The sequence below is a fragment of the Rhinoraja longicauda genome, chromosome 3 (assembly GCF_053455715.1).
Source record: "Rhinoraja longicauda isolate Sanriku21f chromosome 3, sRhiLon1.1, whole genome shotgun sequence".
NCBI lineage: Eukaryota > Metazoa > Chordata > Chondrichthyes > Rajiformes > Arhynchobatidae > Rhinoraja > Rhinoraja longicauda.
The window spans coordinates 19,219,077-19,237,601 of NC_135955.1; the positions used below are offsets into that span (position 1 = coordinate 19,219,077).

Genomic DNA, 18,525 nt, shown 5'->3' on the forward strand with positions numbered 1-18,525 from the left:
CCACCGACTGCCTGTGTCCCAGGAGGCACCTCCTGCAGCTCACCTTGAAGGCGCTGCAGGCAATATCTCCTACTAGTTTATTCCTTTGTTGTTTACTTCAAATATATAGTTGTTTTATAGGACAATGGGAGAGCGAGATATATTTTTTGTCCCCCTTTAACTTTCTAAATTGGTTTGAACTAATATATTGAAGTCATGCTTATCAACCAGAGGTATCAGCCAGGTAGTGTAGGAATGCACTATTTTCTGGCAAGGTTTCTGGGGAAATTTCTGAAATCATCATGTGTGCCATGTGGTGTTAAACAGGCCCTTCGGCCCACTGAGCCCACGCAGACCAGCGCCGATCACCTTGTTAGAGAAAGAAAACTTGCATTCTGCACTGGTCGGCGAGGGCTCAGTGGGCCGAAGGACCTTTCCACACTGCATCTCTAAAGTCTAAAGTCTAAAATAATCTTACGTGTAGTGGCTTTTCATCCTGCGAACCTTCAAAAGTCAAGACTGTTTATTTATCATATGTATCGACACAGAACAATGCAGCAGCATAACAGGCTTGTTAACGCATTATACACAGATAATAATAATAATAATAATAATAATAATAATAATCAATAAATTAATAATTACAAATCTAGTGCAAAAAAACCCGTAGCTCTTAGTGCAATCAAAACGGTCCACTGATGTTCATAGTTGAGGTTAGTGTTGTGCAGTATTTAAGAACCTAATGTTCTTGTTGGGAAGAAGCTATTCTTGAACCTGGTAGTTACAATTTTCAGACTCATAAACCCTCCTGATGATAGGTGTATGCACACCCAGGGATGATGTGGATCTTCAATAATATTGGCTGTCTTTTTGAGGCAAGTGGGGATAGTGGAGTTTCGATAGAAACAACAAACTGCTGATGCTGGTTTACACAAAGGGATACACAGTTCTCGAGTAACTCTGGTTCAAGCAGCATCTTTGGAGAAGGATAGATGATATTTCGGGTCGGAGCCCTTCTTCAGACTGATTGTAGTCGGGTGAGGGGGGAGGAGCGGAAGAAAGCTGGAAAAGAGATGTGCACACCCACAAACTTGGAGTTGTTGTCCTGGTTTTCCCTGGTTGTTTCAGTGAGACAGCAGCAATTTATAGAAGCTTGCTTTAACACAATGCAAACAAAAAGTGTTCTTTAAGTGAAATATCAATTATATTTCTTTGGTAAATTAATATTTAGGAAAATAGAAAAGTATAATTTGAGAGGTGCACAGAACTTGTGCCTCCCAAATATATTTTGCCCCTGGGATTTTTCTTGTCTTCGACTAGGGTCTGTTCTTAAATCATCAATGGTGATTGCTGTGGTTTGTCAACAACTCCATTATCTTTACAACAAAGGACTGCCAGAAAGATAGAGAAAAGGTAAACCAAATATACCCTAAAAGAGAATAGTGAAAGGCTTGGATAGAGTGGATGTGGAGAAGATGTTTCCACTAGTGGGAGAGTCTAGGACGATAGGTCATGGCCTCAGAATTAACGGACGTTCTTTTAGGAAGGAGATGGGGAGAAATTTCTTTATTCAGAGGGTGGTGAATCTGTGGAATTCTTTGCCACAGAAGGCTGTGGAGGCCAAGTCAGTGGATATTTTTAAGGCAGAGATAGATAGATTCTTGATTAACACAGGTATCAGAGGTTATGGGGAGAAGGCAAGAGAATGGGGTTCCGGAGGGAGAGATAGATCAGCCATGATTGAATGGCGGAGCAGACTTGATGGTCCGAATGGCCTAATTCTACTCCTATTCCTCATGACCTTACGACCTAATCTTTCCATCTTCTGTTTTCCACATTCTTTTGTAAGGATTTGTATCTTCACTTATTTGGGAATTGTGCCTCATGGAGGATGCTACAATCTTTAATCTTTAATTCCAACATTATCACAGTTACATGTCCAACACTGGCTCCGACAATCACAATGTTAAGAGGAACAGACACAGAAGAGGAGTTAGGACCAGCATAATTCAGCCATGATCATATTAAATGGTCGGGCAGGCTTAGGGGCCTTGTAGCCTGCTCCTGCTATTTCCTTGCTCTTGTTCCTTGTGAACTTTAGTGCATCAGGGGCACAAGTAATATGAAACATTGCATTGACAACAATACCTTGCACTCAATATAAGAAAACATTCTAAGGAAGTTCACAGGAGTTAGAGAGTGGTGAATCTGAGGAATTCATTGTCACAGAGGGTGTGGAGGCCAAGTCAATGGATATCTTTTATGGCAGAGATAGATAGATTGATTAGTTCGGGTGTTAGGGGTTATGGGGAGAAGGCAGGAGAATGGGGTTCGGAGGGAGAGATAGATCACCCACGATTGAATAGTGGAGTATACCTGATGGGCAGAATGGCCTAATTCTGCTCCTACCACTAATGAACTTTTGAGTATTATCAGACATATTTGACATCGTAGCATTCAGAGATATTAGAACAGGCTAAAAGCTTGGTTAAAGAGATGGGTTTTAAAATGAGATTTAAAATGGGGATGAAGAAGAAAAATCAGGGAATTTCAGATCTTTAGGTCATGTTACCTGCAGGTGAGGTTGCTGAGGTTGTAAAGAGCAATGTGCAGGACACAATAAAAGCTAAACATGCATTATTTGGTGGAGCAAACTATAATCTATTATCCAAGGTAATCAGTGGCAGTGCAACGGGGTATTGCCAATTGGCATCAGTCTTCCTGATCTTTGGAGATTGCGCAAGCCTCTGTGATCACATAGATTCCATCCCATCAGACTTGATTGTGCGTGTGTACACTTATGGTGTTTCAAGACTGAATCATTTGAGGTGTTGACCTTATCCCCCTGCTTGGAATTAATTATATATAACCATATTTATGAATATCCTATGTGTGTATTTTCCGCACTGGTTGAATATCTTTTTCATGTTAGAACTACAGCGAGCTAAACATGCATTACGATGCATTGAAAACCAGTGAGGCCCAACAGCAACAAAGACACTCTTCTCTGACAGCTCAACTATATAAAAAGGAGCAACAAATAAGCCAACTTCTGCAAAAGCTCCAAGAGGCTTTAGATTCTAAACAAACTGCACTGCGTCTGACAACTGGTGTGGAGCAGGTAAGGTACCGGTTTATATTACTGTCTTAATGTACAGAGATAAAAAGTTAATGGGTTGAGGAATCATTGTTGGGAAGTTCCTGGCTCTTGCCCTGGACAGGCTTTTTAGTTCCCATGCACAAGGAATGTGCCTCTTGCAAACAGTGTTCTTCATGAGTGCTTTGGAAGTCCCTCTGAGCATCTTGGAGCTCTTTTACATCCTCCTCTCATCATTTCAACATCAGCTTAAACAACAATACAGTCAAATAGCTCTGTGTATGATGTTAGTATTATGGTATCACCCTCTGAGATGGTCTGAGGTTGCAGCTGCGAGGTTAAATGTTGGAAGCAGTGAAAACGTGGAGTGTGTAAAACAGCAAATGTGGATATTGTCTCAGCATGACATTATGTAGATAGACCAAGCAATGCTATTATGTGAACCTCAATTGAAGATCACTGTTGATGGCTCTTATAAAAACTGCAATTCGTTGAAGCACATTGCTGTTTTAAATTCATTGCAATGCAGTAAATCAGTTTCTAGGCCCAAATCTATCAATTTTCTTGGTATCCTAAGATCATCTTGAATGTGTTATGCTTCATATCTTTATTTCTGCAGTTGCTGCTATAAAGGTGCTGTTTCACGAATCAGCTTCGAAGGGGATTTTTCTTTATCTATTGGGATGCTAACGTATCTTCACTGAAGTAATGTTGGAAAGACTAATGTATCTGATTGAAAAGTATTTTTGTTTTCTATCTTGATTTATATTTTGATGTACTTGCAGAGGAGTGAGTAGATTTGTAGCCTTACCATATTACCTGCAATATGGTCAGACGTGTATGCTGAATGTTTGAACAAGAACATGTAGATAATGAATAAATGCACGCAATATGGGAAATTATAACATTAAAGGATAACACTTCGATCATATTTTATTACCAATCTGTTAGCCTCTGTAGACCTTAGAGCCCGAAACTACCTCCACAGAACACATTCCTACATTTCAAATCATTTTTTCATCTCTGGCACCATCAAGGTAACGAAAACTGCAGAAAGCTGATGGGGTTATTAGTTGCCTACCATGGCAATTTACAGTAGGTGAAGACATAAAACCATTTCCAGCAGGTTGGTGAATTTAGGATTTATTGAGCTAAGACGTAATGCCCATGGTCTCTGAAGTTTTTGTTTGCTTGATACCTATGTTCCGCAAGTTGCTTGCTTCAATGAAGGTAACAATATAAGGCTCTATCTCATTTTCTATACACCTGCTTAGATGTTTTCCTGTTGCTCATTTTTTTCTTTGACTCTCTTCTGCTTCATCATATCTTTCTTTCTGATTTTCACCCACTTTAATTGTTCTTGATCCCTCTTTTTGACATTCCTCATCTGTATCTTGGCATTTTGCTGGTTCCTGTAATCTTTATAATTATTGTCCAATTTTTCCCAGTCCTGCCCAGGCATAGCATCTGTCCTGGATGATCTACATGCCTCTGTAGACAAATGGTCTGGCTGACCATGCAACCTGTGCCAAACTTCATGCTACCCCCATGAGGTGGGGAGTGCAATGGCTTCAATGTAATCTTGTAGAAAATAGATCCATGCTGTCTAAAATAAAAAGTAGACTTTTTACATTGCTGTTGGATTTGTGAGCTTGAGTAATTAAACCTTCTCCACATAGCTCACTGAAAGTGGGAACACAAGTTGATAGAGCAATAAAGAAGGCATATGGCATGCTTGCTTTCATCAATTACGATATTGAGTTTAAAAGTTGGCAAATCATGTTACAGCTGTATAAAATTTTCGTTTTGGCGACATTTTGAGTAATGTGTGCATTTCTGATTGCTACAACAAAAGAAAGGATATGGAGGCTTTGGGGTGGGTAAGAAGAGGTTTACCAGGATGTTGCATGGATTGCAGCATATTGGCTTCACGGAACAATTGGACAAACATGAATTGTTTTCTCTGGAGAGTTAGAAGCTAGTGCAATTTGATAGATATATATTATGAGAGAGATATAGATAGGGTAGATAGTCTTCTTTTAAAGGTGGAAATGTCAAATATTGGTGGGCACAGCTGTAAGGTAAGACAGGCAAAGTTTAAATTAGATTTCTGAGGCAAGTTTTTTGTTACTGAAAGTTGCAGTTGCCTGGAATGCACTATCAGGAGAGCTGGTGGAAACCGATATGATAGCAATGTTTAAGAGACATTTAAACAACAATGGCAGGGAATAGTGATGTGGACCAGATGCAGGCAGATGGGATCATGGTCGATGCAGGCATGGTGGGCTAAAGGGCTTCTTCCATGTTCACCTCACTGAACTTTTTGCACTTTGTAATGCAATTGGACACTGCAGCAATTTCCAAGGAGTAACACTGACGAAAGGAAACTGGGAGAATCTATTTCTCTCCTCTGAGGAGGAACATGCATAATTCCATCTGAAGCATTAAAACTCAAATGGGACTTTGACAGTTTTTTTCTGTTACAAAAAAAAAAAACTGCAGGAGAAACATAACAGGTAGAGGCAGCATATCTGGAAACAGTTTCTTCCATAGATGCTACCTGACTTGCTGAATTCCTCTAGCAGTTTGCTTTTTGCTCAAGATTCCAGCATATTGTGTCTCCTTTTCTGTAAGCAGGGCAAGATTAGGTCCGTGAATTTTTAAAATGTGGCATGCATTTGTAACCATTCAGCCAAAAGTTTTAGTTTTACTGGTCAAACCCCTTTTTGAATGGAGAGTAATAATATTCTGCTGAACTATATTTCAGTCATAAAAAGGTTTAGAAGGCTGTGACTAGATTCTTGTGGAGAATGTCAAATGCAAACCGTTTTTGGCATCTCAGCAATTGCTACATAAATCTAATGAAGTAGCTACAATTTCCATACCTATACTTGCAAACGATTTCACAAAAATTTAATTTTTTTTATGATGGAGGGGCTGCTATTGAGGGGACACAGGATATGATGTTTGATAAATATTTAATTGTATTTACAGAAGTTATTCAATGAATGTTTGAATGGCGCCGTATGCTTGCTGTTTTGTTTTCCTTTGACCTGCTTACATCAAAGGTGATATCAATATGTAGTGTTTTCTTCAGCTGCACTATTGTACAATACACATCTAATTACTAATTCATAGTGTCTGACAGTGAGTGTATTCTGATCTAATTTAAAATTCTATTTCAACTTGACAGTACACTAATAATTTTAAATATGTTGGTTGTTAGAACTGTTTCTTGTGGTTAAGTCTCAGTAGAGGTCAACATTTTCACCTGTCAACTGTTCATGTGAGAGATATAAAAAAGTCTTCAGCCGGGAAGCGAGCTTGCATGAGAAGTGGTACGGATGGGAAATGCAGTTCCTGCCAGATGACGTGTGGAATAGCTCAACACTCTCCATTTCTGACGGGACACATTTGAAGTATTGGAAGGAAACCAGCCAAGAATCAAACCAAAATCTTCATATAAATGGAAGCAAAATCTCAACACTGCCTGTTTTTCTACCCTCTTATTATTGCTACACCATTAGTAAGTGTGCCTTCAGCTGCCTGCATCTTAACTCCAGAATTCCTTCTCCTAATCTGTACTCTCCACCTTCTTTTCTCTTTTAAGATGCAACTTAAACTATACTTATCTAATTAAACTTCAATTGAACTATGCTATATACCCTGAGTCTGAAGAAGAATTCCTACCCGAAACGTCACCATTCCTTTTTTCCAGAGATGCTGCCCGACTCGCTGAGTACTCCAGCATTTTGTTCATCTACCCTGTATTTCATGAGCTTCAGCTGTAAGATTTTGTTAGCCAGAGGAGATCTGCAAGGGCTGGATAATTTTAGAAATATGGTGAGTTTGGGAAGGTGAAGTTGGTTAGTTTGGAACAAAGGGAACCGAGGGTAGATTGAATTGAAATGTTTAAAATTATGAGACATTTAAACAGAATGAACAAGTAGGGCCTACTTTTCCTGGCAGTGAGGTCAATACCTAGGAGAGACAGATTGAAGTTAATTGGTAAGAGTATTAGGGAGCACTTATGGAACTTCAAGGCAATGGACTGCAAGCTGTTTTTATGGGGTTTTTTTAGGCATCACGGACATGATAGGTTGAATGGCTATTTTTGTTCTGTAAGTGATCTGTAATCTATAACACAATGTGTTACTGTAGATAAGATGAGGATGTAAAATGTTAAACAAAGTTTTTAAGGTGATATTTGATCATTTACTGCCAGGTTTTGTTTTATGGGCTAGATATCTACAAATCCTGCTGATTTTGTTCTTTTCAGCTGTATGGGCTTTATTTTTATTAAAATTTACTTGCTGCTAAATGAGATGCTGAGTAAAGTAAGTATTTGGTACTCATTTTATTGCCTGGCTTCGCCAAGGGTGTTGGAACTTTTCTGGTTAGGACTATTTTTCAACTGCCAAATACTTGCTGCTATTTGACATGTGAGAGATTTGGGAACAGCTCTAGAAATGGGGTGTGTGTTATCACATGGTCCTGCTTTGTTTAGGTATTTCTGTTACCAAAAGCATGAACCAAAAGGAGCAGTTGTCCCAACACCATTACCTTTGGACACTTTCCTTTGTTGCCATCTGGTCCAACATGACTTAGTTTAGTTTAGAGATACAGTGTAGAAACATGCCTTATAGCCCATTGGGTCTACACCAGTTCTGTGTTATCCCACTTTCTTATTCCTGCACATGAGGGGTAATTTACAGAAGCCTGTAGTCTTGGGCCCAAGGTTGTACTAGAGCCCACCAGGGAGAAGGCAATTCTGGATTTAGTGTTGTGTAATGAACCGGATTTGATAAAGGAACTAGAGGTAAAAGAGCCATTAGGAAGTAGTGATCATACAATTTGAAGGGAAAATGAGAAATGTCAGTATTACAGTTTAGCAAGGGGGACTATGGAGGCATGAGAGAGGAGCTGGCCAGAGTTGACTGGAAAGAGATCCTAGTAGGGAAGACGGCGGAACAACAATGGCAGGTATTTCTGGGAATAATGCAGAAGGTGCAGGATCAGTTCATTCCAAAGAGAAAGAAAAATTCTAAGTGGAGTAAGAGACGACCGTGGCAGACAAGGGAAGTCAAGGACAGTATAAAATAAAAGAGAAGTATAACATACCAAAGATGAGTGGGAAGCCAGAGGATTGGGACTCTTTTAAAGAGCAACAGAAGATAACTAAAAAGGCAATACGGGGAGAAAAGATGAGGTACGAAGGTAAGCTAGCTAAGAATATAAAGGAGGATAGTAAAAGTTTCTTTAGGTATGTGAAGAGAAAAAAAATAGTTAAGGCAAATGTGCGTCCCTTGAAGACAGAAGCAGGTGAATTTATTATGGGGAACAAGGAAATGGCAGACGAGTTGAACAGGTACTTTGGATGTCTTCATTAAGGAAGATACAAACAATCTCCCAGATGTACTAGTGGACAGAGGTTCTAGGGTGACGGAGGAACTGAAGGAAATTCACATTAAGCAGGAAATGGTGTTGGGTAGACTCATGGGACTGAAGGCTGATAAATTCCCAGGGCCTAATGGTCTGCATCCCAGGGTACTTAAGGAAGTAGCTCTAGAAATCGTGGACACATTGGTGATTATTTTCCAATGTTCTATAGATTCAGGATCAGTTCCTGTGTATTGGAGGGTAGCTAATGTTATCCCACTTTTTAAGAAAAGAGCGAGAGAGAAAAAGGGAAATTATAGACCAGTCAGCCTAACATCAGTGGTGGGGAAGATGCTGGAGTCAATTATAAAAGAGGAAATTGGGGAACATTTGGATAGCAGTAACACCATTGTTCCGAGTCTGCATGGATTTACGAAGGGGAAATCATGCTTGACTAACCTGGAATTTTTTGAGGATGTAACTAGGAAAATGGACAAGGGAGAGTAGACAAGGGAGAGACAAGGGAAAATGGACAAGGGACAGTGGATGTAGTGTACCCGGACTTTCAGAAAACCTTTGATAAGGTCCCACATAGGTGATTAGTGGGCAAAATTAGAGCACATGGTATTGGGGGTAGGGTGCTGACATGGATAGAAAATTGGTTGGCAGACAGGAAACAGAGTAGGGTTTAACGGGCCCCTTTCAGAATGCAGGCAGTGACTAGTGGGGTAGTAAGGCTCGGTGCTGAGACCGTAGCTATTTACAATATACATTAATTACTATGTGTGGCGGCACCTAATGGCTGCGGCTCGGTGGCAGTCTGTTCGTCTTTTTCCTTTTTTTTTGTTGTGTGTCGGTGTTGGGATGGTTTTTGTTTTTGTTTTTTGGCTGTGTATGTGTGGGGGGGGGGGGGGGGGTGGCGGGGTGGGGTGGGGGAAACCATTCTTTTTTAGGTCTCTTCCTCGCGGCGCGGGGCGCGGCTCGGCCGCGGGGCCTTCCATCGCCCGCGGGGTCTTCCATCGCCCGGTGCGGCTCGGCCGCTGGACTTAACAGTGCCGGGTGCGGCTCGGCCGCGGGGCCTTCCATCGCCCGGTACGGCCGCGGGACGGTTCAGCGCCAGGTGCGGCTCGGCCGCGGGGCCTTCCATAGCCCGGTGCGGCTCGGCCGCGGGACTTTACATCGCTGGTGCGGCTCGGCCGCGGGGCCTTCCATTGCCCGGCGCGGTTCAGCCGCGGGACCTAACATCGCCCGGCGCGGCTCGGCCGCGGGATGTTACATCGCTGGTGCGGCTCGGCCGCGGGACTTTACATCGCTGGTGCGGCTCGGCCGCGGGGCCTTCCTTCGCCCGGCGCGGCTCGGTCGCGGGACTTAGCTGCGCACGGTACGGCCGCGGGGCCTTCCATCGCCCGGCTCGGCCGCGGGATGTTTCAGCGCCTGGTGCGACTCGGCCGCGGGGACTTCCATCCCCTTGCGGGGACTGTGCGGGTCGGTCGGGGACGAGCTGTCTATCCGTAGGCGTGGGGAAGAGAGCGGAAGTTTTGTTGCCTCCATCACAGTGAGGGGGTGTTTGGAGTCACTGTGATGGATGTTTGTGTTGGGATTATGTGTCTTGTGTTCTTTTTTTTTGTGTGACTGCTGGAAATGTAATTTCGTTCGGTACCTCGGTACCGAATGACAAATAAAGCTCTGTATTCTCTGTATATATTACAATATACATTAGTTGAGTATAGAAGCAAAGAGGTCCTTCTGCATTTGCACAGGGCCCTAGTGAGACCACACCTGGAGTGCTGTGTGCAATTTTGGTCTCCAAATTTGATGAAGGACATTCTTGCTATTGAGGGAGTGCAGTGTAGGTTCACTAGGTTAATTCCCGGAATGGCAGGACTGTCGTATGTTGAAAGACTGGAGCGAGTGGACTTGTATACACTGGAATTTAGAAGGATGAGATGGGATCTTATTGAAACAGATAAGATTATTAAGGGATTGGACACGCTAGAGGCAGGAAACATGTTCCCGCTGTTGGGGGAGTCCAGAACCAGGGGCCACAGTTTCAGTACAAGGGGTAGGCCATTTAGAATGGAGATGAGGAAAGACTTTTTCAGTCAGAGAGTTGTAAATCTGTGGAATTCTCTGCCTCAGAAGGCAGTGGAGGCCAATTTTCTGGATGCTTTCAAGAGAGAGTTCGATAGAGCTCTTAATGATAGCGGAGTCAGGGGGGATGGGGAGAGGGCAGGAACGGGGTACTGATTGTGAATGATCAGCCATGGTCACATTGAATGGCGGTGCTGGCTCGAAGGGTCAAATGGCCTACTCCTGCACCTATTGTCTATTGTGTTTTGGGTGTGGGAGGTAAACCGAGCACCCGTAGGAAACCCATGCGGTCTTAGGGAGAATTTGCAAACTTCACATAGACAGCACCCAGCGTCAGGATCAAACCTGTATCTCTGGTGCTGTGAGCCAGCTGCACCACTGGGTTGCCCTTGTAGCTCCATTTCCAAGTTTCTCAATTTGGGCCCAACCAAGGTTGAAAGTACCTAATCTCCATCGCTTCTCACAACAGTTCTAACTTTATGGCTAATGCTCTCCAATTGTGCTGGTACTTTCTGGCCCTTTCTCAGTTGGTCCTGCAGCTCCAGGCCTTGCTCTCCCATGAACCGAGCCTTTCCAAAAAAATCATGTTTGGTTACATGAATTGAACAGTTGTTGCATGTCATTATTGTGTGGAAAGGCTCTATCCCAATAACCTTAATCCATAGGTCAAAGGATGTGCTATATTTGCATTGAATTATCTGATACGATACCAGGAGAGTTTGCGATAACATGTGGAATTTCACTGCTATTTCATAAAAAGCTAATTTGTTGTTGAACCATATGGCTTAACTCATTTCCCCAGTTTTAAAAACCAGTGCACCCTTCCTTTCTGTTCTTAAACAATCCTTCAGGATTGAGGATGACTTATTTCCACTGCTGTTCTAAGATGGGTGACAAGACGAATGTTGATCTCTCAGGTGATGCAGGAAGTTCTGGATTGAGCACTTGATGAATAGTCATCTGTAGATTTGAGGATTTTGCAGAGACATGGTTAATGCTCCAATGCTTTGAAGTGCAACTGTGTCGATGACTCAGAAGCGTTCAGCGGGGCAGGAATCACTGTGGCCAGGTAGACCATGAGCTTTGAGTTTGAGGTCTTGGTCTTCAATCACTTGTTCACGTTAGTACATACTGATATATGTTCAGTGGTCAAGATGGTGGCTGGGTGAGATTGTCTCATGGGGGTCGTGGGGAGCAGACATATATAGGGACTGAGTGGCAAGGAGTTGTCTCATAATCCTTTGTGTATTGTTGAAAATATTCCTGCAGCACGACCCTCTGCCTCCTAATGCCATGCCAATTTTGATCAGCTGGGCTAGAATCTCATGTATTACATCCTCTTGAACTAGCCTTCCATGCGGTTCATTGTCAGATGCCTTTCTAAAGTCCATGTAGGCAACAGCTACTGCTGTGCCTTTATCAATCTTCTTGGTTACCTCCTCAAAAAACTCAAATCAAAATTAAAATGAAGCAACTGAAGTACTATTAACAAGCTGTTTAAAGAAAAAAGATCTTTATTCTGATAATTTCATTTTTTCATTACTTTTTATTATTCTGTATAATCTCAAAACTAATCTTGTTCTCAAACTTCATACGTGACCTTCAAGCTCCGTGCATATACGTTGCTCCTTACTCTTAACATCCAGCGAGTTGGTGGGATGAATATTGGATTTTATTGACTGGAGAGTTGGACTTTAATGCCTTTTAAAAAATATGCACAGCATTCATGCAACATATATATTGCTACACTTGAGTGTGAGGCAAAGAGGTGCTGAATTTTTTTATTGAAATGTAAAACTGCGAGCTATCAAATTATAAGCCATAGCTAGTTTGTTTTGCAATAGACATATGAAACCAGTCTGAAAGCCAAACTGCCATTGCCTGCTGAGCTTCTGACTCTAACACGCTGTTGGTTTCTCAGCTTTATCCTGCTGCTGCTGCTGCTAAGGCCTTGGACGAAAATCCATTTTTTTCCCCTCTGGCCCGAACTATTTCTCACTGCTTCTGGATCAAAGTGACCTCCAATACCATCGTACTTTCATACTGAGTCTGTACTCTAAGCAAGTCTCCTGTCTTGGTTCTGAACTGTTGCAGTATGCTCTACCTCTCCACTGGCAGTTTTATACTACACTGACATAACTGTGATTCATTCCTGGTGATACTTGTTTCAGCTCTGGATTCTGCTCCATTGTTGCAAATTGTATGTTATTTTATGTCTGTCACGGACTCCATTCATGTGCAGGGGCACATTTGGCTGTCCTGCATAACTAATCACTGGACGTCGATGGCCAGTGTTTGATTCTCCCACAGCACTTGGAAAGTACTTCTACTTGTTTGTAAACTAATATTTAGTCCTTCACAGAATTCCTGGCCTCATTTGTTTCATCAGCTCCAGACATGTAAACTAATTCCTTCGTACACTTGGCTATCTCAGTCAATATTCCACCCCACAGCATCTGCTCTACACTTGTAACTTTAATTTTCTGTGCTCATTTACACATGTATTCTGGCAGCCACTTCAGACCCAAGATCAAATCAAGTCGAGTTTATTGTCATATGTCCGTCCAATTGAGGTGCAGGCACAAAGACAAATCTTACTTGCACCATCATCACAGGCACATAGACTCAGACAACACACAAAAAATATACATAAATTATACATACAATTTCAAAAGAAAGACTGCAAAAAAAAAACAAACATAAGTGCAAAGTACATTCTCTTCTTTTCTGTTACCCAGTCATACCACCTTTGTTTTTCCTCACTTGCATACTTTGCTCTGGCACAACCCTTCCCCCACACTTTGGAATCTCCATCCTGCTGCCTTATTGGTGACTCCTGGGAAAGACACACTCAGACATTTGCAAAAGGAGTTCCAAATTTCCACCTAACATTTGGGCCTCCTAACATTTGGGCCTCCTAACATTTGGGCCTTCATTTCTTGATATTTTTGCAATCAAAAATATAATCTCTTCCATCCTGATTGATGCTTGTAGTACAGACGATGCCCTCTCATTAAATTCAGGAATAAAGTGTCAGATGTTTAACCATTTATTGTCTTCTAACTGGGCCTCATCACATTTCTGAGAAATGGTTCTACTCTGCCCAAACTGTTTTCCACTCTTGAATCATCCTAGTTTGCAAGAAAAAGTTCTAGTTGCTTATTTACCATTAATATCAGATCCTTTTAAATTCATCTTCCGGCTTTCTTCTTGACAAAGATGCCCATCAATAATTACAAGATAGATATCTTTGGCATAAAAATGTGAAGCATCCTTTTAACTACAGCTGAAATTTTCTACTGTCCACTTGCTGTTCAAACCACAGCCCCCATTTTCTCCTATCCAACCTAGCCCTATTTCCACTGAACTTCATAGCTATGTTTTTTAGGTGCCTAAAATCTAAGCTATGAATTCCCTTCCATACACCCTTTCCCCCTTCAAAACCTTCATTTTTTTCCACTAATGAAGCTCTTTTTCATCTGAATAACTCCTCTTGGTGTGGTGTTAAGTTTTGCCTGACTGTGCACGTGTAAAACACTTTGTGTAGGAAGGAACTGCAGATGCTGGTTTACGCTGAAGATCGACACAAATGCTGAAGTTACTCAGCGGGACAGACAGCATCTCAAGAGAGAAGGAATGCGCGACGTTTTGGGTCGAGACCCTTCTTCAGCTGCTTTTGTGTGCTGACAGTGCCATTTAAATACAGGCTTTTGATTAGCATTATATATGATATCACATGGTTTAACCTATACTGTACAAGATGAAGCTAGAAAAAGTATTAAGATTTATGACACAGCTATAATGCTTGTGCTTATTTATTGAGCCTGTATAAAATATCAAAATCGGACATTCCAGCAGCATTTTACATTGTATAATATTGCAGCTTAGATTTTATCCCACTAGGTGGCAGAATACGGTCTCTGAGTGGTTTCGTGAAGATCTGCAAGTATGGGTTTACGCAACAAATAGGGCCTCTGTTGACACACATCTGGATGACAATTGCATATTTTGCTTACCACTTGCTTTTATTATGAAAAATGCTCAACCAGTTGTTCCGCACTACAAGTGGAACCATGAAAGCCAATTTTGGCTAAAGCATTATAAGGGTCCTTTTTTTTGTAGCAGATGCTTAATTGAGCCAACATCATGGCTGAAAGGCTGGGTACTATGACAAATTAACATGACTCTTGGGTGGTTACCATCTTAAAAAATTGGTTTGTGTCTTTGTTTGTCAATACTTGTCCTCAAGACACTTGATATAATCGGAGATGGTTGTCTGCCTGGTTGGTTCCCTGTCGTTGTGCTCAATGGCCATGTCTTCAACGTGAGTGCATTATTTTCAATATGTACTATGTAAAAATATAGCGCGGAGACTCAAGGCTTATTTCAACAGCACCGCTTCAAACGTGACCTTTCTCATTAAGAAAGGCAGATGCATTCTGACAATTAAGAAAGGCAGATGCATTCTCACTGTTGGAAGGAACTGCAGCTGCTGGTTTAAACCGAAGATAGACACAAAAAGCTAGAGTACCTCAGAGGGTCAGACTGCATCTCTGGAGAAAAGGAACAGGTTGTGGCGGTACCCGGGGATTAGGCACTCCCTGGATCATCGCCCTCGGCACGGGTTGGACAGGGCAGGGGAAGGGACTAGTGCTACGGGGTTTGCCTGAAGGGGCTAGAAAGATAACTCGTGCTTGAGACTGAAGAGCGTGTGGATGTTCTGTTGCTGCATTAAAATTACTGTTAATACCTACCTGGCGTCTTGCCTGATTCCTACTGCGTCCAGACCCACTACACTGGTGACCCTCGACATTTCCTCGCAAGTCGCGATGGACCCAAACGTTCCTCGACACGCATTACCCGGCCCTGCCGGTCAGCTGCCTCTGGACCCTGCCGGACCCCACCCCATGGACCCTGCCGACCGTGTCGATCTCCATGCCGTGGCGTTGAAGCTGCCTCCCCTTTGGACCGACGACCCTGATTTCTGGTTTGACCAGGCCGAGGCGCAGTTTGCACTGCGGGGAGTGACAGCCGACGCAACCAAGTACTTTTACGTTATCGGCGCCCTCGACCAGGCCACTGCGCGACGGGTCAGACCTTTCCTCCGCGCCCCGCCGGCGGGTAATAAGTATGAGGGCCTCAAGGCCTTTCTCCTAAGGAAGTTCAGCCTCAGCGAGGCCTAACGGGCGACCCTGGTCCTACGGATGACTGGCCTGGGTGACCGCCGCCCGTCGGTACTGAAGGGGGATATGCTGGCCCTGATGGGCGACCACGAGCCCTGCTTTTTATTTAAACATGCTTACCTGCAGCAGCTGCCGTCCGATCTCCGCCAGCAGCTCACTAACGACCCGTTCACCGACATGCAGGAGGTGGGCGAGCGTGCCGATGAACTCTGGATGGCCCGTCAGCTGGCCCTCGACGTGCTGGACGTTCCTCCGATGTCCGACGACGATCCTGAGGTCGGTGCCTCGATCGACCGCGTCTACACCGCTCCTCGACGTCCTTCGCGGAGGGACCCGACTGCAATGGCACACCCGGCCGGCAGCGATTCTTTCTCGCGCAGCCTGCCGTCAGTTCCTCCGCACGCCACTGGAGGTGGCTGGAGGTCAGATCAGCAAGCACAGCTGCCCGTTTCCACAGACGCCAGCAGAGGGGGCTGGTGCTACTTTCATCGCCGCTGGGGACCTTCAGCCCGTCAATGCCGGCAGCCCTGCTCGTTCCCGGGAAACGCAGGTGCCAGCTGTCAGTGATTGCTTCGGCGGCCGGCCAGATTCATCGGGGGCTGAGGTGAGCGTTCTTCCACCTTCGAATGATGACATCCGCTATGGTAAACGCGGCCCCCTCCTCGCCGTGGCAAACGGGACACCAATCAGTTCATACGGGGTGCGCATGCTCTCCCTCAACTTCGGAGAGGACTGCTTCTCCTGGCCATTCGTCATTTCGGATGTGTCCCAGCCGTTGGTGGGCGCGGACTTTCTACGGACACATTCCCTGCTCGTGGACGTCAAGCGGCAGCGTTTGGTGCACTCCGTCACCTTGCAGCCTGTTTCCATCCGCGTGGGCGACCCGGCCCGGTTGGACGCTACATTCTCACGCATTCTAGCCGAGTTCCCCGAAATCCTCGACCCCCAGTTCCACTCCTCCGCCCCGAAGCACGGGGTGGAGCATCACATTCCCACCACTGGCCCGCCCCTGCACGCCCGGGCGCGGCGTCTTCCACCGGACAAGCTCCGCTTCGCTCGGGAGGAGTTCCGCCTCATGGAGTCGCTGTGTATTGTGCGCCCGTGGGCGTCCTCGCTCCATATGGTCCCCAAGGCAGACGGTGGCTGGCGCCCTTGCGGAGACTACCGTCGGCTTCACTGCTACCATCGCTGACCGGTACCCGGTCCCCCGTATTCAGGACTTAAATGCGCACCTGGCTGGGGCCACGGTGTTTTCCAAGGACGATCTGGTGCATGGCTACAATAGAATTCCCGTCTACCCATACGACGTCCCCAAGACGGCCATCGTGACGCCATTTGGCCTGTTCGAATTTTTTCCGTATGCCGTTCGGACTTAAGAACGTGGCGCAAGCCTTTCAGCGGCTTATGGACTGCGTGTGCCGTGGCCTGGACTTTGTTTACGTTTACCTCGATGACATTTTGGTGGCAAGCCCCTCGAGACAGGAGCATGCTACCCATCTCCGCCAGCTATGCCAGCGCCTCAGCGATCATGGGCTGGCCATCAACATAGCCAAATGCCGTTTCGGGGTGACATCCATCAATTTCCTGGGCCACCACGTGACTCCGCACGGGGCACTGCCTCTCCCGGACAAGGTGGACGCGGTGCGCCAGTTTCCACGCCCGACCACCGTGAGGGGCCTCCAAGAGTTCGTTGGGATGGTGGCCTTTTACCACCGATTTGTGCCGTCTGCGGCCCAGATCATGCGCCCGCTGTTCCACCTCATGGCGGGCAAGCGCAAGGAGGTCGAATGGACTGACGATGTGGTGTTCCAACACGCCAAGGAAGCCCTGGCTACGGCCACGATGCTCGTGCACCCACGGGCGGATGCGTCAACCAGCCTGACGGTCGACGCTTCGGATGTAGCGGTCGGGGCGGTGCTAGTACAGCAGATTGATGGGTGTTGGAAACCTCTCACTTTCTTCAGCAGGCACCTCAGCAGAGCACAGCGGAATTACAGTGCCTTTGACCGCGAGCTCCTCGCCCTTTACCTCACAGTCCGCCACTTCCGCTACTTCCTCGAGGGCCGAACCTTCACCGCGTACACTGACCACAAGCCCCTCACCTTTGCGTTCGCTAAGGTGTCCGACCCGTGGTCAGCTCGCCAGCCGCGGCAGTTGGCTTTCGTCTTGGAGTACACTACCTCCATCCGTTTCATCGGGGGCAAAGACAACAGAGTGGCCGACGCCTTCTCTCGACCCGTGGTTCACGCCGTCCTGCAAGTGGCCGATGGCATCGACTACTCAGCCCTGGCAGCGGCCCAGTTGACGGACGATGAGATGTCCGCCTATCGTACCGCCGTTTCGTGCCTGCGGTTGGAGGATGTTCCCTGTGGCACTGAGGGCGCAACGCTGCTGTGCGATGTATCCACCGGGCAGCTGCGCCCCATCGTTCCCGTTGCCTGGCGGCGCAGAGTGTTAGAGGTGCTCCACGGGCTGGCCCACCCTTCCATTCAGGCGACGACGGCCCTCGTGGCTTCCCGTTTCGTGTGGCACGGGTTACGTAAACAGGTGGCCGGAAGCAATTCCACTGCCAGACACTTCTGCCGCTACTTGTGCCCGTGCCTTGGCGGCACACTGGATTGCCAGATTTGGGGTACCGCTCGACATTACGTCCGACCGGGGGCCGCAATTCACCTCCGAACTGTGGTCGGCCATGGCTCACCTCCTTGGGGTTAACCTGCACCGTACCACGTCGTACCATCCGCAGGCGAACGGCCTGGTGGAGCACTTCCACCGCCAGCTCAAGGCTGCCCTGAA

General features: G+C 45.4%; 1 protein-coding gene across 2 annotated transcripts in view; it reads left to right on the forward strand.

The window, feature by feature from the left end:
* cntln (centlein, centrosomal protein) overlaps positions 1-18,525 on the forward strand; it is a 354,488-nt gene that overhangs the window by 95,644 nt on the left and 240,319 nt on the right. For both annotated transcript variants that reach the window (XM_078396868.1, XM_078396869.1), the window contains exon 9: positions 2,912-3,100. In XM_078396868.1, coding sequence (XP_078252994.1) covers positions 2,912-3,100 — 189 coding nt within the window. The remainder of the gene's footprint in view (positions 1-2,911; positions 3,101-18,525) is intronic.